This window comes from Myxine glutinosa, chromosome 3 (genome assembly GCF_964187855.1).
Source record: "Myxine glutinosa chromosome 3, kmMyxGlut1.1, whole genome shotgun sequence".
Taxonomy (NCBI): domain Eukaryota; kingdom Metazoa; phylum Chordata; class Myxini; order Myxiniformes; family Myxinidae; genus Myxine; species Myxine glutinosa.
This window is the reverse complement of record NC_136263.1, coordinates 73,340,200-73,359,960: the sequence shown is the minus strand read 5'-3', so window position 1 is coordinate 73,359,960 and position 19,761 is coordinate 73,340,200. Positions and strand designations below refer to the sequence as shown.

At 43.4% G+C, this 19,761-nt stretch overlaps 1 protein-coding gene across 1 annotated transcript in view; it reads left to right on the top strand.

Moving 5' to 3' along the window:
• The window catches only part of STUB1 (STIP1 homology and U-box containing protein 1), a 60,418-nt gene extending 41,350 nt beyond the window's left edge, over positions 1-19,068 (top strand). The window contains exons 5-7 of the mRNA XM_068110661.2: positions 4,451-4,507; positions 10,389-10,505; positions 17,783-19,068. Of these exons, the coding sequence (XP_067966762.1) occupies positions 4,451-4,507; positions 10,389-10,505; positions 17,783-17,908 (300 nt within the window). The 3' untranslated portion in view covers positions 17,909-19,068. The remainder of the gene's footprint in view (positions 1-4,450; positions 4,508-10,388; positions 10,506-17,782) is intronic.
• Positions 19,069-19,761: the final 693 nt, after the last annotated feature.

Below are 19,761 nucleotides of genomic sequence, written 5' to 3'. Positions count from 1 at the left end.
GGGATGATTTGGAGGGGAGGGGCAAGGGGGTAGATTTAGAGGGGAGGGGTGATGGGGAAGTTTTGGAGGAGAGGGGTGATGGGGAAGTTTTGGAGGGAAGGGGTGATGGGGAAGTTTTGGAGGGAAGGGGTGATGGGGATGATTTGGAGGGGAGGGGCAAGGGGGAATATTTGAAAGAGATGGGTGATGGGGAAGATTTGGAGGGGAGGGGCAAGGGGGTGGATTTGGAGGGGAGGGGTGATGGGGAAGTTTTTGAGGGAAGGGGTGATGGGGAAGTTTTGGAAGGAAGGGGTGATGGGGAAGATTTGGAGGGGAGGGGTGAGATTGGATTTTGAAAAATGTACGATTAATGGGAAACGAACATTTATTGCAAAATGAGTTTCTTGAGACCTTCGAGTCAAAAATACGTTTGAGGACGCTGAAGGATGGGTGGAGTTCTGGAGAGTTTAGGGAATGTAAGAAAGAGGCACTGTAACTGTAAGAGATGGAATTTTTTTTTGGAATGAATTGATTTGGTGAGCAAGTCGAAAGCATCCTTTTATAGAAGAAGAAGAAAAAGGTGTTATAATATGTGACAGAATACAGTTCTTCAGGGGACAGTTGAAACACTTTTTAATGACGTGAACACGTGATCACGAACAACGTGGTCGAAGAACGAACGAACAAATAAGAACGAACAACGGATAAGAACAGAGAAGGGAATAGTTTGTTTTTTTTGTTTTTTTTGAGTTGAGATGAAAACAGAGGCAGAGACAGAGACCGAACGTGAAACGTGAAAAATAGAGACCGAAAGTAATTGCGAGCGCAATCGAAGAACCGCTGAGACAGAAACAAAGCCTCAAGCCAAGGTCAGACATGGTAGCCTACTTGTACTACACTCGGCCTCAGAATACGCGACACGAACTAACCGACGATTCTGTACACAGGTATGAAAAACCAACACCAAGAATACTATTAAAGACACACCAATAGTTACACACACCGAAAGAAAGATACAGTTTCGACAAAAACACAATTGTGAAAAGTTACTTAACTTTGAAAGCGTGCGCGCATGGACAGCTTTGAAGAGACGTGACCTCCAATCTTGCGCATTGCGCATGCGCAGTGTTGATGTCAATGTGCACGAGTCTACCATTAGAAAGAGGCTGCAGAAATTTGATCTACATGGGAGGTGTGCCAGGAGGAAACCTTTGCTGTCCAGAAAGAACATCAGGGCAAGACTAAAGTTTGCCAATGAACACCTAGGCAAAAACCAGCACTTCTGGAACAATGTGCTCTGGACAGATGAGTCAAAGGTAGAGCTATTTGGCCACAGTACCAGAAGACATGTTTGGTGAAAACCAAAGACAGCATTTGACCACAAGAACCTGATACCAATTGAAAAGCATGGGGGTGGAAATATTATGGTTTGGGGCAGCTTTGCTGCATCAGGGCCTGGGCAGCTCACCATCATATAATCCACTATGAATTCTTCATTGTACCAGAGGGTGCTTGAGGATAATGTGAGGCCATCTGTCGGAGAGTTGAAGCTCAATCGAAGGTGGACCTTGCAACATGACAATGACCCTAAACATACCAGTAAATCCACCAAGGAATGGCTGAAAAGAAAGAAATGGAGGGTTCTGGAATGGCCAAGTCAAAGCCCGGATCTAAATCCCATCGAGATGTTGTGGGGGGATTTGAAACGAGCTGTGCATGCAAGAAACCCCTCAAACATCGCACAGCTGAAAGAATTCTGCATGGAGGAGTGGGAAAAAATTTCTCCCAGTCGATGCCAGAGACTGGTAGACAGTTATAAGAAACGCCTACTTGAGGTTGTTTCTGCCAAAGGGGGCAATACCACCTATTGGAGCCAAGGGTGTACTTACTTTTTCCACATGTGAAATTTGCATTTATGTTTATTTAAATGATATAATGGACTACAAAATGTAAATGTTTCATGATATTTGTTATATTATATCACCTTTATCTATCAATAATGTTGAAATGAAGATCAGATAGCTGTATGTTGAAATATGTTGAAAAAGTCAAAACTTTACATGGGGTGTCCTTGCTTTTTCACATGACTGTATCTGAGCAGCCATGTTGCAAAGTAAAGCTTCATTCAGAGAACGAGTTGGTGTTCCCTGATGTAAATCTCCCTTGGCACGCAGGAATATGATTATGAATATGAGTACGAGTATGAGAAAGATGCATGTGATATATATTGTCGTGTCCATAGCTAGTTAAGACCAGCCTGGGACAGATGAGCCGAACCAGCTTTAACTTCCGAAGCAACTTCCCGATTATGGCAGTCATTGTGTGCGCAAGATGGGAAGAGACACAAAGGCTTATTCTCACAAAACACACGGGTTTATTCCGAAACCCAAACACACACCGACAAATAAAATGCAACAATAAGGATTTATAATCAACTAAAGGCGTGGAATAAAAAATAAGGCTGAGGTAAAAATGCTAACTTTGAGGTACCTCCATACAGTTACAAATACAAACACAGGGAGAGGTAAGAAACTAAAAGTTCACGGTCCGGCACACTCAACTGACCCCAGAATGGATCCTGCAGTATCGACAGTTGGCGAAGCCACAGAAAATGGCGGCAATGCCGTGTGCCGAAGGCGCCATGTGCGCCTGGGGATGAGGCTAGTCATGAAGACGGCCCTCATTGTTTCTCCTCCACTTCGGAAAAGACAGCGCGGCCTCCAGCCCACCAAAGAGTCCAACAGTCGAAGCTCCCTCACGATGCCGTCGCACCAACCGCTCGTTTTAGGAACATCAAAAATGACCATACTTCTTCACCAACAAGAACCAAGCACTCCTCCTTCGGTGAGAACCAATCGCTTCTTTTTCCCTGAAGAACCAATCGTGGAGCTGGCCACGTCATCCCGACCAATAGCATCACTTGGGGGCGTGGCCTGCCAGCCTTGTTCCCTCGCCCACCGAACCACAGTCGCTCCGCCTCTCCTGGGCGGGTCTTTGGCCGTAAGTGTCCAGGGAGCATGGATCACTTGGCCGGCGGTTATTATAATTTTAGGGATGGCCACAGGGTTTCACGTACAGTGGAAATTAACCTTAAACCCTACTCTCATTAGCATGGCATCATCCCCCATATGATGCACATCAAAACAACCTTAAGCTACATTTTCCCTACTTAGTACATTGAAATGCTCCTACATCTCACACGGTCCATACTATTTCTATACAATTCTACCTTTCCTATTGTATGGGTTATCTATCCCCATAAATGTAACAATATTTAATCTCACATTTGAAGTCAGAGTTTCCTTTGTACAGCAAGCGGAATAGGTTTGGGATATATTGTGATTTGCACAACTGTTGTATTGTTTTGCACAACCAGTGAGAGAATGCGATACATCACTCAATAGGGCTGGCAGCCTGGTGTTGGCTTAATAGTTAGGGTGCTGGCTTGGGCTCTTTGGATCCCGAGTTCGAATCCCGGTCGATCATTGAAATAATGCCAGGGGGGTTTCAAATAACGCCTGCCATCTTTCTGAGGTTGGCAAATTAATTACCAGCTCACTGGTAAATGGGACACTGCATCAGCGGCACAAACGCGCTTCCAGAAAGATGATGCAACCAGCAGCCACAAGCTGCATACGAAACAACAACAACAACCACCACCACAACAACATATGTCTGGCAGTATAGCTTTGAGGTATGCACACTCGCCTCTGAGCTTGTCTGGGTTTGAATGTGGGCCCAGCCATAAACTGTCACTCTGGTGTTTCACATGCAGGGTGAGGCAGCAATGTGTGTGCCATCCCTTTGATGGACGTTAAATTGGGAACGCCATCTGCTGACAATAGTTGGTGGACGTTACAGATCCCACGGTGTCATTTGCAAAGAGCAGGCGAGCTATTGCCTGCCAGTACCTTGAAATAAATCCAAATTCCTGCTCGAACCTATAGCCATGTGCTGCATATTGAGTTGTTGAGAGGTCACGCTCTATATTGTGCACAGTGGCGGGCTATGTGGAATGTTAAAGGATGTGTGTAACTTCTTGGAGATGCAAACATTGTGTGGTTTATTAGTTTATTGCTTCGGACTTAACGGTTACAAGAATACCAACCAGTATGTAGTCCAAACAGAAAGATACATAAATGCATTACTGCTTGGGTTTTATCAAGAGTGAAGTCGTGCTATAACGAAGCCTCTGCTTATCATGCTGCTGGTTATGGGCCATCATGGTCATCTGCCATGCATGCCAAAGCATAGATAGAGTAGTTCATTTCACTGCACAGACACTGCTGGTACATGTAGGCAACAATTCTTAATGTGTATTTTCAGGATTGTTTAACTTCATAAATTGTTGGTTTTATCTGGCTTTCCTTAGTGGAGGATTTTTTTGTAGTGGTTTCTCCAATATAACAACCAGTTTGCCATGTATCTGCTTGTAATATTCTGACTTTAACTAAAAGTTTTTTCTTTACAGGAAAAATGGAAAAGGGAGTTGAACAATCTCTTCATGCAAGTTGATGAGAGGAGAAAGGTCATATTTTGTTTTTTACGAGCTGGAAAACGAAAAGACTGTAATTGGAGAGGTGTCTGTTTGTGTGTTTATTTATGTTTGACTTATATGCACTCCTAAAATACTAGATAGAATGAGTTGAAAACTGGTGGCTGTACCCAGGGTGCACACTGAGGTTTTAGGGTAAAAACAATATTTTTATTTTTATTTTTTATTTTTTGTATACTGAATCGAGGCTCGTGAAAGAGCTAACATTTATTTCACAAACAAATCGACCAGACAAACAAAATATATAAAAAGAGGGAGTGGAAGACAAGATGGGGAGAGAAGGGGAAGCACACAAACACAACATTTGAGAGCAGGGAGAAGTGTGGGAGGGAGAGGGCTTGGGGGGTGGAGGCATGGGAAGGGGGGGGGGGGGGGGGAGGTATAAAACACAAGGGGACCGAAATCAGCGGGGGTAGAATAGATAAAGGTTTTGGATGGGGGAAGATAAGAGATGGTGGTGAACAGCTGTTTTTAAAACCTGGAGGGTGGAGTGGGATTGAAGAGAGTGAGGGAGTTTGTTCCAGAGGCGGGAGAAAAGAGGAATGAAGGAGTGAAGGTGAGCAGAAAGTCTTGATTTTGGCAGTTTAACCATAAGAGGGTTGCAGGCAGATCTTGTGTGACCTGTAGGAATATTTGGGGGACAGAGCCCAGAGAGAGCTGGGGGGCAAGGCCAGAGAGGAGTCGGTAGAAGACGGAAAGACCACCAACCTGCCTGCGGTGAGTGAGTGAAAGGCCCTTGGAGTTAGCTTCATCGCGGGAGATTCCAATGATTCTGAACGCTTTGGTTTCAACAGCGTGAAGACGGGCTAGGTGTGAGGCAGGAGCACCAGACCAGAGGGGAGAGCAGTATTCCATAGAGCTGCGGATGAAAGCCTTGTAAGTGGTGAGGAGCTCAGGTGTACCAAGGAAGGACTTCACATGGCGGAGGATGCCCAGTCGGCGACTGGCTTTGGAGGCCAGATTTGAAATGTGGTTTTCCCACGAAAGATCATGGCAGATAGTGAGACCCAAAAGATTGAGTGACAGAACTTCTTGGAGAGGATTATTCAGAAAGTGGATGGGAGGGTTGTCCAGTCGGTCTTTTCGGAGAGACATCGTAAGAGTGTGAGATTTGTCAGGATTGAAAGACATGTTCCATTTGTTTGCTCAGTCTGTGATTTTGTCCAGGTCTGCAGAGAGTGAGGAGGCTGCAGAATGCCGATCTGAGGGATGAAGAATAGAGCGACAGAGAGTAGAGTCATCAGCAAAGAGATAGAGAGGATTTTCAAGAGAGTCAGAGAGATCATTGATGAAGACCAGAAAAAGCACAGGGCCCAGAACACTGCCTTGGGGAACTCCAGCCTGAACAGGAAGAGGAGATGAGAGAAACCCATTCAGGGCCACACGTTGACTACGACCAGAGAGGAAGTCGACCAGCCATGCGTGGAGATTTCCATGGATACCAAAGGAGGAGAGTTTGGTGAGCAGAGCGGGGTGCCAGACCGTATCGAAGGCACGTGAAATGTCAAGGGAGACAGCTCTAATTTCCTGTTTGGTGTTGAGGACCTCCATCCATTGTTGAGAAAGCAGAAGCAGCATGTCCAGAGTAGAGTGACCAGGTCTGAAACCAAATTGATGGTCAGAGATCAAGCCATTGGAGAAGAGGAAAGATTTCATATCTGAAGCAATGATGGATTCCATGACTTTGCTGATAATTGGGAGAAGGCTGATTGGTCTGTAGTTGCTAGGATCTGTTTTTGCACCTTTTTTGTGCAAAGCGGTGATGTTGGCTGATTTCCAAGCAGATGGCAGATGACCTTGAGCAAAAGAGAGAGTGAAGAGAACAGAAAGAGGGAGTGAAAGAGCGGAAGAACATGATTTTAGGACCCGTGGGCTGATGCCGTCAGGACCAGTTGCAGAATCAGAGTCGAGGGTTGACAGAAACTTTTCCACCTTGTCAGGAGGAAAGGACACAGAGTCCAGGAGCAGCTGGGTACGACTGGGTACGGTGGGTACAGAGAGGGATGGGTTTGGGACACAAGATTTAGAGGCAAACACAGAGTTGAGGCATTCAGCTTTTTCACGTGCGGAGTCAGCCGTGTAGCCGTTTGAGGTGAGGGAGGGGATGGAGGGGGAACAAACACCAGAAACGGATTTGACCAGACGCCACCAGGATTTGGAAGAGGGAGACAGATAAGAGAGTTTGGTCTTGAGAACGGTGAGATATTGTTTCTTGGCTCTCCTGAGGGTGGACACACACTTGTTTCGGGCTTTGTGAAAGGAAATGAGATTTCCTTCCGTTGGATTTGCTTTCCAGGAGACGAAAGCAAGTTGTTTCTGGGCAACAGCCTCACCACAAGATCCGTGTACCATGGACGGGAGGAAGGGTATGACAACTGAAGACGAGATGGGATAAATCTGTACATGAGAGAGAGCAATTTACTTTGAAAGAATTCCCAGGATGAGTTGATGTCAGAGGCGGTAGAGATGGGAGACCAGTCCAGATGATTGATGGCTGCTTGAAGACCATGCCAGTTGGCCTGAGTGAAATGCCAGACTCGTCGACGCTGAGGAGGCTCTCTGAGAATGGTCAGAGAGATGTCCACTTTAACAAGCACATGATCAGATGAGCCGATTGGAGCAGAAGAAGAGCAGCAGACATTTTCAGGGAAGTTAGTCATAACTCATAACCAAGTCCAGAAGAGAAGATGCTCCGTTGACTGAGATCCGGGTCGGGAAATTGACAGATTGTGTCAGTCCCAGTGAGTCGCAGAAGTCCTTTGCTGAAGAGCCATGGCTGGTGAGAGAGGTACCCACACCCAGCCAACTGGCATGGTGACAATTGAAATCACCACATATGAGGAAGAGAGAGTTGGGAAGGGTAGATAGAAGTTGGTCCATATTATCAGACAGCGAGATGTAGATGGAGTCATCACTGTTTGGTGGACGGTACAACACACATATGAACAAAAGGTGGGAGCGAAGGGGATGCCGTAGCCAAAGGTATTCCTGGGGGTGAGGTGGAGAGAGGGCAGTGGAGGGCGAGTGAGGAAGAGAGTTTTTTATAAAGATAGCAACCCCACCTCCAGGACGAGGCTCAGGTCTATCATACCGGAGGAGGGAGTAACCTGGGAGAGATATCAAGGCATCAGAGACATCATGAAGGAGGAAAGTTTCTGTTAAGCAGATCACATCTGGTTTGTCAGAAGCAAACTGTATGGAGAGATCAGTCAAGTTTGAGCGAAGGCCCCGGATGTTTGAGGTCCATACCGTTAATGAAGAGGAAGGGGGAGCATCGGATACAGAACGGGGGGGGGGGAGGGTAAGATGTGGAAGAGGAGGAAGAGGTAGGGAGAGCTGTTGAAGGTGTGTCAGAGATTTCAGAGATTTCAGAATAGCTTGGAGAAAGGGAAGAATGGGGCGGACAAAAGGTTTGATGGAGATTGGGTGAGGTACAGTGAGGTGTTATTTGAGGGGGAAGAGCGAGGCAGAAGGTTGGGGGAGATGAAGGTGAAAGTTGGAAGGGGGAAGAAGCAGGGAGGATGCTTTGAAGAGGAGGGGTGAGAGGGGAGTCTAGGAGGGGAGGAGCGAGGGAGAGTCTCGGAGGGAGGGGAGGGAAGGGGCAAGGGGCAAGGGGGGAGATTTGAAAGGGATGGGTGATGGGGAAGATTTGGAGGGGAGGGGCAAGGGGATAGATTTGGAGGGGAGGGGTGATGGGGAAGTTTTTGAGGGAAGGGGTGATGGGGAAGATTTGGAGGGGAGGGGCAAGGGGGAAGATTTGAAAGGGATGGGTGATGGGGAAGATTTGGAGGGGAGGGGCAAGGGGGAATATTTGAAAGAGATGGGTGATGGGGAAGATTTGGAGGGGAGGGGTAAGGGGGTAGATTTGGAGGGGAGGGGTGATGGGGAAGTTTTGGAGGGGAGGGGGGATGGGGAAGTTTTGGAGGGAAGGGGGGATGGGGAAGATTTGGAGGGGAGGGGTGAGATTGGATTTTGAAAAGTGTACGATTCATGGGAAACGAACATTTTTTGCAAAATGAGTTTGAGACCTTCGAGTCAAAAATACGTTTGAGGACGCTGAAGGAGGGGTGGAGGGCTGGAGAGTTTAGGGAATGTAGAAAAGAGGAACTGTAAGAGACGGTATTATTTATTTTTTTTGGAATGAATAGATTTGGTGAGCAAGACGAAAGCATCCTTTTGTCGGAGAAGAAGAAAAAGGTGTTATAATAAATGACAGAAATCAGTTCTTCAGGGGAGAGATTAAACATTTCTAACCACATGATCGCGTGATCACGAACAACGTGAACGAAGAACGAACGAACAAATAAGAACAACAAATAAACGAATAAGAACTGAGAAGGAAATATTTTTTTTGGTTTTTTTGTTGAGTAGAGATATTAAACAAGGAAGTATGGGGTGAGCGACTGGGACGAAAAAGAGAACGAAAATAAGTGCAGCGCATTCGACGAACCGCTGAGAAAACAAAACCACAAGGTCGGAGACGGTAGCCTAAGCCTACTAGTACTAGTACTAGGCCTCAGAATACTCGACACGCATTAACCGACGATTGTGGATACATGTACGAAAAATTAACACCGAAATTAACACCGGGGATTGGACAGAGTCTCAAGTCCGAAATTCCCAAAATATCCCTAAATCCAGACTTCGAGAAAAATAACGACAACAACAACTTCCACACATCTGCAGTACCAGGGTTGCTAGACGTATGATTATCGTAAGTGTACGATTATTTGAAGCAGTTTTTTTCTGGACACAGGTGTACCACTCTACTTTTCACAAGATATTTGTGTTTTTGCCCTATTCTGCCCTCATGTTGTTCAACAAGCATCCAAGTGATAGTGCTGAGTTTAGTGGTGCGACGAGGAAGCACGTTACACTTACAATGAAAGACAAAGTTTAAATTCTGCAGAAATTTGATTCATGCAGGTTGTTGCGGAACTTGAGGGAGTGCTATGGTGTCGGTAACACCACTATTTGAAAAAAAGAAAACGGGATAAGCTGTTAAAGTTTTACACTCATGATTATTCAAATAAGGGCATTGCTAAACGGAAAACCTTGCATGGATCTAGATCAGAGAATCAGAGAGGTAAGGTTATTTACGAGTGGTTTTGACAATGTTGCAGTGAAGGCGTATCTACTTCTGGCCCACTTTTGTGTGAAAAGGTCAAACATTTTCGTCAGGACCTGAAAGTAGTTGGTGAGCCTTGAGTTCTCGCCTGGCTGGTGCCAGAAATGTAAGTCATGCCATGCCATTCGATACGTTAACAACGAGTGGTGAGAAAGTGTCTGCAGATAGAGGCCATTGAAAAGTACATAAATATTTTTTCATTTCAGTTACCTTTTGGTGATTAACTCAATTGTTTTTCACCATTTGTTCTGTTGCATCTTGATCCGTTCAGTGCTCTAGCTCTTCCATGAGCCTTGCCTTTGTATACAAAAATTAATTTTCTAAAATCCGAAAAATAATTCTCTAACCTATAAAAATTCTCTTCTGTACCAAGGAATTTGGATTTGAGAGTTTTCACTGTAGATTGTGCTTGAAGCAATACTCGACAGTTTCACGTTTGGAAATTAAAATAATAGATTTCATGTCATGTTGAAGTAGAAATAAAAAAAAGTTTTGATAAAACGACTGTAACAAAGACATTTTGCCATCTTCATGTTTTCCAGAACAATCATTCAGATTGTAGCTGGATGTAAATTAGTGTGGTATATCTGTGTGCACCGGCAAAAAATGTTTTCTCGCTAATCTTCAATGCTAATTTCCACAGAAGATTATCAACCCACTTGCCAAGTCTCTGGGATTGAGTATAATGTAATGCAATCCTTTTTGCAAAACATTTGTTTTGAGCAGAAACGAGATGTGCCTGACTACCTGTGTGGAAAAATAAGCTTCGAGCTGATGCGTGAGCCCTGCATCACACCAAGTGGCATCACGTACGATCGCAAGGACATCGAGGAACACTTGCAGGTTTGCTTTGTAGATTGCATCGTTTTGGCCATATTTCGTTTTGTTTTATCAAAACTAATTTTTGGCGTGAAGAATAACTTGAGAATTGTAGTATCCAGATCTTCACCAAAATCGAATCCATCCGTCCTTGTCACACCCAAGCAGTCCACCAAGTTTCATCCAAATCTCTCCATAAACTTTGAGATACCATACACAAAGATAGACAGGCATAATTATTATGTCTATAATTCTCTATTATTCATAATTTTGGGGATACTGCCCACTTTTTGTATTGAAATGTTACTGGTGGCCATGTTGTGTTTCAGATCAGCTTATTTTAATCAAATCTTCCCATGGGTAGTCATTCGGTTGATCACGCGTTTTAAGTTTCGCATTGATCGGTTAAGCGGTTTGAGAGAAGAGGATTCTTAAAGGTTTTCCTATAATCCAAAGTGGTGTCCAAACTAGATTGAAATTTAAGTCCTTTTGGGATCTTTCAGCCTTACGATGACTTCCATATAGATGGAGGGGGAAGGATGTCATGAACAAATTTGATTAACAAAACAACACCTAATTTTATTAATGTGTGTTCAAAGTTGGGCGACAGAACTAATGTAAAAAATTATTAATTAGTCTTCTCCATATTCTTGTACTAAAGGTTTGTTGAAAATTTGATGACAAAAGCTCAAATGGTAAATAAAGAAACACGAAAGCGATTACCAAAGCCGGTTGTCTTGTGCTACGCACCTTGTGCTACGGACAGGCTATTAAGGCCTATTTGTATTTACTCTGACTTTGCCCTTTGACATTTTGACCCAGTTATTAATTATTGTTCTCCATAATTCTCATAAATAAAGGTTTGTTGAAAATTTGATGACAAAAGCTCAAATGCAGTGTCCCCTGTCGGGTACCTTTTTGGGTACCAGCCGGAATTTGGTATTCGTTCAGGGTGCCAGCGATACCTTGTAAAAGGCATCGCTGTATCTTTATAATACCAACTATTGCTTGGAGACATGTCTCCTGTTTAAAGTACATCCAAGGGACGGCATGCTTTGTGCTGCAAACCTGTGCGTGCAAAACACCAATCTGACATTTTTTTGTAGTCACGCTGAGAATCAAAACCACAATAAACAGCTCAAAAGTAATTGCGTTTAGCTTTACATCATCATTTTGGGACAATAAAATAACTACTATCACTATTGGCTACATAACAATTGACAAATTGTGCACACTGAAACCAGGATAGTTTTTTATCCATCAGCTGTAAATATTAATATGCTTTCACCCCCTTCTGGTGAAACACCCAAAATTCAGCTTCACTTATCACGCTTCCGCTCATTTGTTCATCTTTTTTCGTGCCCGTGGAACAAACTTCCATATTTCCATTTTTTTCCCCTCGTGAGTTTCCTTCTGAATCCATCTTGTCCCACCCTATGTGTCCTTTCCTGCCCCCATTCCTCCCCACACATTGTTTGTCCAAATCTCCCTCTAGTTTGTCCTTCAACTCCTCTGTTGGTGTTCCCCAACCCTTCCCCCGCACTACTATTCCTTTTGTCCTGTTTTGTCCTCACCCGTTCAGTGTGCCAGCTCTTCCACGAGCCTCGACTCCACATACAAAAATAAAAAAGGCGAGCGACAAATTACTTGCACCAAACGAATATGCAAGGCGAGTATAAAGTGCACAAGAGCAATCACTCGGCATTCATGACAAGCTCTGTGTTTCTTTTAAAGGTACTGTATATCGTATTAGCAAATTATTTATGTTATATCTATCATGTTAACACCTATTAGATTAATTTACTTTTTGATGGAATTGATACCGAATAGCAATATTAAACCTTAAATTGGTCTTAATACATAAGATTAAAATTTTTGTAGTGCAGTAAACCCTTAAATGTCACAGGTTTTAATGTCGCGGTTTTGACCAATCGTGGGAAATCTCTGTGTACCGATTTATTTTATTTTTTATGCCTCCGCCGACAGAGGCACCGGAGACATTATGTTTTCGGGTTGTCCGTCCGTCCGTCCCGTACGTATGACCGTCCGTCCCGGACGGACTAAACCTCGTTTTTCTCAGCAACCATATGTCCAATTAAGACAAAACTTTCAGGATAGGAGTGACACCCATGCAGAATGTTTTTATGATAATTGTGACGTCATAGGTCACGTGGTATGGCAGCCATTTTGGATTAAAAGCCAAAAAAATTAAATTATTTCTCGGAAACCGCTCAATGGAAAAATTAGAAACTTGGCACATTGTCAAGTACTCCCAATGGGGGAACAAAGGCATGATAATGATGACATCATAGGTGAAGTGGTATACCAGCCAAAATTGTTTTAATCGAATTCCTTATCCTAAAAATCTGAAATTGCATGCACATGATCTATGACCGATTTGTATTGAAATATTAAATTTATGACATCATAGGTCACATGGTTTGGCAGACATTGGATTGAAAGAAAATATTAAATAATTATATCTCTGAAACTGCTCACCCTATCGATGCGAAATTTTACAAATAACATCTAACAGCACTGTTGCATATAGTTTGAAAATGATGGTCATATGTCACGTGGTTTGGCAGTCATCTTGGATAGAAAAACGAACCTTATCCAATCAACACGAAACTTCACAAACATGAGCCACTACCCATACATATGCAGAGTGATGGCATCTACCCGTTTTGGGACTATGCGGAGGCATATTGGCGACAGTCACATTGTTCTATTTCTTTCTTTCTTTTTGTATACATAATCAAGGCTCATGTAAGAGCTAACACAATGAACTAGCTTCATCGCGGGAGATTACATTGATTCTGAAAGCTTTGCCGGTTCTGGTATAAAGCGAAAGCATCGCTTTATACGAGAAACATCGACAGATTACAAAGGAAAACCTTTTAAGAGATTAATAGGGGAGGAATGGTAGGGGCTTCAGACACATTACAGAAGGGTGGGGCCACATTTAATCTCCAACGTAGCAGGAGACTTTATTGTGAAGCCGATTTATATTTATTTGAAAAGTTTATTACCTCCACCACCAAAGATAAACAGAGGTTAGGTATTCACCCCTGTTTATCTGTGAGCAAGATATCTAAAAAGATTATGGACAGATTCAGACAAAACTTGGTGGAGAGGTTGTGTGCGTGACAAGGACGAAATGATTAGATTTTGTGGAAGATCCGGATCCAGATAGGATTTGTTTTTTTTTTCATGTGTGATTCTTCACCATGAAGAGATGGGGCCAAAAACTATAGACTGTATATTGTATAGCATGATATCTCAAAAAGTTATGGATGGATTCGGACAAAACTTTGTTGATTAGTTGGGTAGGTGACCATAACAAGCTAATTTGATTTTGGTTCAGGTGCGGATGCAGATCCGACCTATCGGTGGAATACAAAACGTAAACTGTTCAGCCTGGCAAAGACAGGTATGCGCTATACTGAGTGCCAAGTGGACATCTCTCTGACCATTCTCAGAGAGCCTCCTCAGCGTCGACGAGTCTGGCATTTCACTCAGGCCAACTGGCACGGTCTTCAAGCAGCCATCAATCATCTGGACTGGTCTCCCATCTCTACCGCCTCTGACATCAACTCATCCTGGGAATTCTTCCAAAGTAAATTGCTCTCTCTCATGCACAGATTTATCTCATCTCTTCAGTTGTCATACCCTTCCTCCCGTCCATGGTACATGGAATCTTGTGGTGAGGCTGTTGCCCAGAAACAACTTGCTTTCGTCTCCTGGAAAGCCAATCCAATGGAAAGAAATCTCATTTCCTCTCACAAAGCCTGAAACAAGTGTGTGTCCACCCTCAGGAGAGCCAGGAAACAATATCTCTCCGTTCTCAAGACCGAACTCTCTTATCTGTCTCCCTTTTCCAAATCCTGGTGGCGTCTGGTCAAATCTGTTTCTGGTGTTTGTTCCCCCTCCATCCCCTCCCTCACCTCAAACGGCCACACGGCTGACTCCGCACGTGAAAAAGCTGAATGCCTCAACTCTGTGTTTGCCTCTAAATCTTGTGTCCCAAACCCATCCCTCTCTGTACCCACCGTACCCAGTCGAACCCAGCTGCTCCTGGACTCTGTGTCCTTTCCTCCTGACAAGGTGGAAAAGTTTCTGTCAACCCTCGACTCTGATTCTGCAACTGGACCTGACGGCATCAGCCCACGGGTCCTAAAATCATGTTCTTCTGCTCTTTCACTCCCTCTCTCTGCTCTCTTCACCCTCTCTTTTGCTCAAGGTCATCTGCCATCTGCTTGGAAATCAGCCAACATCACCGCTTTGCACAAAAAGGTGCAAAAACAGATCCTAGCAACTACAGACCAATCAGCCTTCTCCCAATTATCAGCAGTCATGGAATCCATCATTGCTTCAGATATGAAATCTTTCCTCTTCTCCAATGGCTTGATCTCTGATCATCAATTTGGTTTCAGACCTGATCACTCTACTCTGGACATGCTGCTTCTGCTTTCTCAACAATGGATGGAGGTCCTCAATGCCAAACAGGAAATTAAAGCTGTCTCCCTTGACATATCACGTGCCTTCGATACGGTCTGGCACCCTGCTCTGCTCACCAAACCCTCCTCCTTTGGTATCCATGGAAATCTCCACGCATGGCTGGCGGACTTCCTCTCTAGTCGGAGTCAACGTGTGGCCCTGAATGGGTTTCTCTCATCTCCTCTTCCTGTTCAGGCTGGAGTTCCCCAAGGCAGTGTTCTGGGCCCTGTGCTTTTTCTGGTCTTCATCAATGATCTCTCTGACTCTCTTGAAAATCCTCTCTATCTCTTTGCTGATGACTCTACTCTCTGTCGCTCTATTCTTCATCCCTCAGATCGGCATTCTGCAGCCTCCTCACTCTCTGCAGACCTGGAACAAATCACAGACTGGGCAAACAAGTGGAACATGTCTTTCAATCCTGACAAATCTCACACTCTTACGATGTCTCTCCGAAAAGACCGACTGGACAACCCTCCCACCCACTTTCTGAATAATCCTCTCCAAGAAGTTCTGTCACTGAAGCTTTTGGGTCTCACTATCTGCCATGATCTTTCCTGGGAAAACCACATTTCAAATCTGGCCTCCAAAGCCAGTCGCCGACTGGGCATCCTCCGTCGTGCGAAGTCTTTCTTTGGCACACCTGAGCTCCTCACCACATACAAGGCTTTCATCCGCAGCTCAATGGAATACTGCTCTCCCCTCTGGGCTGGTACTCCTGCCTCACACCTAGCTCGTCTTCACGCTGTTGAAACCAAAGCGTTCAGAATCATTGGAATCTCCCGCGATGAAGCTAACTTCAAGGGCCTTTCACTCACTCACTCACCGCAGGCAGGTTGGTGGTCTTTCCGTCTTCTACCGACTCCTCTCTGGCCTTGCCCCCCCCAGCTCTCTCTGGGCTCTGTCCCCAAAATATTCCTGCAGGTCGCACAAGATCTGCCTGCAACCCTCTTACGGTTAAACTGTCAACAAAATCAAGACTCTCTGCTCACCTTCACTCCTTCATTCCTCTTTTCTCCCGCCTCTGGAACAAACTCCCTCACTCTCTTCAATCCCACTCCACCCTCCAGGTCTTTAAAACAGCTGTTCACCACCATCTCTTATCTTTCCCCATCCAAAATCTTGATATTTTATACCCCCGCTAAATTCACCCCAAATCCACTTTTTTGAAATACCAACTTCTGTCCTGGAAGTCCTTGGTGCCCTGGTGTTTTATACTTCTCCCACCCCTCCCCCCCCCCCCCCTTCCCACGCCTCCTCTCCCCAAGCCCTCGCCCTCCCACACATCTCCCTGCTCTCAAATGTTATGTTTGTGTGCTTCCCCTTCTCTCCCCATCTTGTCTTCCGCTCCCTCTTTTTATATATTTTGTTTGTCTGGTTGATTTTTTTGTGAAATAAATGCTAGCTCTTTCACGAGCCTCGATTCAGTATACAAAAAATAAAATAAATTCTAGTTACCCTCGCCTGAGGAGAGGGTATTGCATTTGAGTCCGTTTGTCTGTCTGTTTGTTTGTCTGTCTGTCTTTCTTTGTCCGCACAGAATAAATATGATTTTTCTCTGCAACCGTTGGTCCGATTGACAGGAAATTTTCACCATCGGTTTCACCATTTTCACCATAGGAGCATACGTACAATTTTACCACCAAAATAATTTTTTAATGATAATTATGACGTCATTGGTCACGTGGTCCGGCCACCATCTTGGAAAAACCGAAAAACTTTGCACCTCTATCTCTGAAAGTGCTGAATAGAAAAAAAATTGAGACATGGCTCATTGTAAAGAACTCTCCATGGGGAATAAAATATGTTAATGATGATGTCATAGGTGCCTCCATTATTACGTCATAATTCGACCAGTACAAAACTTCAGCCGATCAAGATGAAATTTGTTGAGCGTCATGGCGGCATAAATTGGTGGAGAAAAAAAAGAATGATGTCATCGGTCACGTTGTTTGGCCGCCATCTTGGAAAAACAGAAACCATTTGCACCTCTATATCTCCGAAATCACTGCACAGAAAAAATTGAGACATGGCTCATTGTAAAGAACACTCCATGTGGAATAACATCTGTTAATGATGTCATAGGTGCCTCCATTATGACGTCTTAATTCGACAAGTACAAAACATCATCCGATCAAGATGAAATTTCTTGAGCATAATCTAGGGATAAATTGGTGGAGAAAAAAAAAGAAGATATCGGTCACATGGTTCAGCCGCCATATTTGTTTCAACACAAAAGCCTTAAAAACCACTGAAAAAACATCCTGGTGAGGGTCTGAAATCTCTGATTGCTCTTTCCTTTTTCAATTGTGATGTATTTATTTTTGGCTACTGCCCACCCTCCTTGTTTTTTTTTTTTTGTTGTTTTTTTATTCTTATTTTTATTTTAAATTTAAGCCCAGGAAGCGAATACCCTCTTCCCATAGGCCCTTTTTTATGTATCGTGGTTTTGAATATCAGCATTTTCCAGGAACGTAACACCTCCCCCCTCCTTGTGATATTTAAGAGTTTCCTGCATGTTAAGATTGCTGATAAAATAGAATGATGTAAAATTCATCACAGTTTAATTCTGGATATGCTGATGAGTTTTTGCTGCAAAACCATGTTTAAGTGAAATTGAAGATGTTACCATGGCTGTTTTTAATTCTGATCCATACGATGTAAACTCGGCTTTGATTTGGGTTGTAGTCTGAAGTCTATTTTCTGATTATTACAGCTCCGATTTATTTTGCCTTCACTCTATAACCACAACACTTGGCCATTTTGTCTCGCTCTTTACCTCTTGTCATTCCGATGATGTGCAGAGAGTTGGCCACTTTGATCCAGTAACTCGGAGTCCATTGACGCAAGATCAACTCATTCCTAATTTGGCTATGAAGGAGGTGATCGATTCCTTCATTGCTGAAAATGGCTGGGTAGAGGACTACTAAGCGTAGCTATCTGTTGGGCTTTTACGGAAAGGTGTTGCTGAAGCCTGACTTGGACTACCGTGCTGTGTGCATGTTGCTTCCAACTTTGTGACTTTTAATCATTGAGCCACAGATGGAATCAAAAAGAAACTATCGCCATATATTGCTGGTTGACCAACGTGTAGCCAGCCATTCATTCTTTTTATTGGAGAATGCTTGCTCTGAAATGTTTTGCCCTTGTGGTCTTTATGAAGGACTAAAATTTCAGCAGTTACATTTGTGCTGCATCAGCTTTGACTCATGGCAGTCATGATTTTAAGGGTGATGGTTTTTGTGATACAGTTAAATATATTTGCTCTTAAGATTGTTCTTTTGGTATTATAGTTTATTTTCTGTTTTGTTTTCGTTTTTGTTATCGTTTCTTTTTCATATTATGTACAGGAAAGTGTTATTATAGGGTGTGTAAATAATGTCTGAAAATGGCCTTTTTTCTCTCTGAATGATTTTCTTTGGGTTCGGAAACTCAGCACACTAATACCGAGTAACCCCGCACTCGCTTAAACAGCCTGTGTGCCTTGATGTTATTGTTGGCCACTTTTATCTAGTGACTTGAATTTGATTGAAAAGTTGGTCACCTTACCTTCATTGCATAGCTGGAACCGCTAAGACCAAATGGCATCGATCATGTAGTTCGTGTGATTTGCAAGACATCAGAAGGAGGTGACATTTCTTGCTTCTACACTGAATGTCCTGTTACCACAGATGAACTTGAGTGAGAATATTGGTCATTTCTATTGAGTGTCAAAGAAATCTGAGATAGGGCCATTTTCAATACTTATTGACACCCCTCCTTTTGGAGCATAAGAAGAGCTCGTTTGTAACAGTAGCGTAAAGATTTGTATATTTTTTTGCTGTTGCATTCTGTTTCCTGAATCTGCATTTGACTCGTACAAGTCCTTTCACCTGTTTTGGTTATCAATGTATGCAGTGATGGGATGATTCTGTCTCTGTGCATGCATGAACGATATACTCTGATCCAATGTATATTTCTGCTACATTGCTCTGTAATGTTTCATTCTCTTATCTTGACAGGAAAGAATCATCCATTGGAATTGCTTTGTGATTGCACTGAGGTTGTTCTTTTTTGCATTTCCCAAAATAAAATTTGTTTTTAATAACCATCTTGCAGTGATTGGATCTGTGCTTCTTCATTGTAGTATTTTAGCTGGAAAGACTTTGTACTTGTGAGAACTATTTGGTATGTTCATGAAAGCCACATTTGGCATGAATGGTTTGATGGAATTTTCTAAAGTTCCATACCTTCCCCACCCCTCTCCCCCTACCTCACAACTCATTCCACGTAAAATGGAGACATGGTGGAGTAAGAGGGGCTAGATATAGTAAGGTGAGGGGTGGAGGGGGGAGGAGGGGGGGGGGGGGGGGGTCTTCAAATCTACAGCAAAGGTGAAGGTTTCACTTTTTTATTTTTCTTTATGTAATATGCTTTTTCAAATACTGTAAATGGAATACTTTCAATATGAATGTTAAAAAATTTCAGACCAAAGCATATTTGTTCAAATTTGGAAGAATTTCTACAATAATAAATATTGACTCGTATGTTTTGAATAACTTTTGGTTGTATAAGGCCATGCAGTAATTGTTTTCCCATATGTAAAATACATATATATATATATATATGTATACACACACACACACACACACACACACACACACACACACACACACACACACACACACACACACACACACACACACACACAGACTTGGCATTTAATATGGAATATATATATTTTTTCTTGACTTGGCTTTACTTTCTTAACTCAGTATATCAATCTGGTGAGTTTCCACTTTGG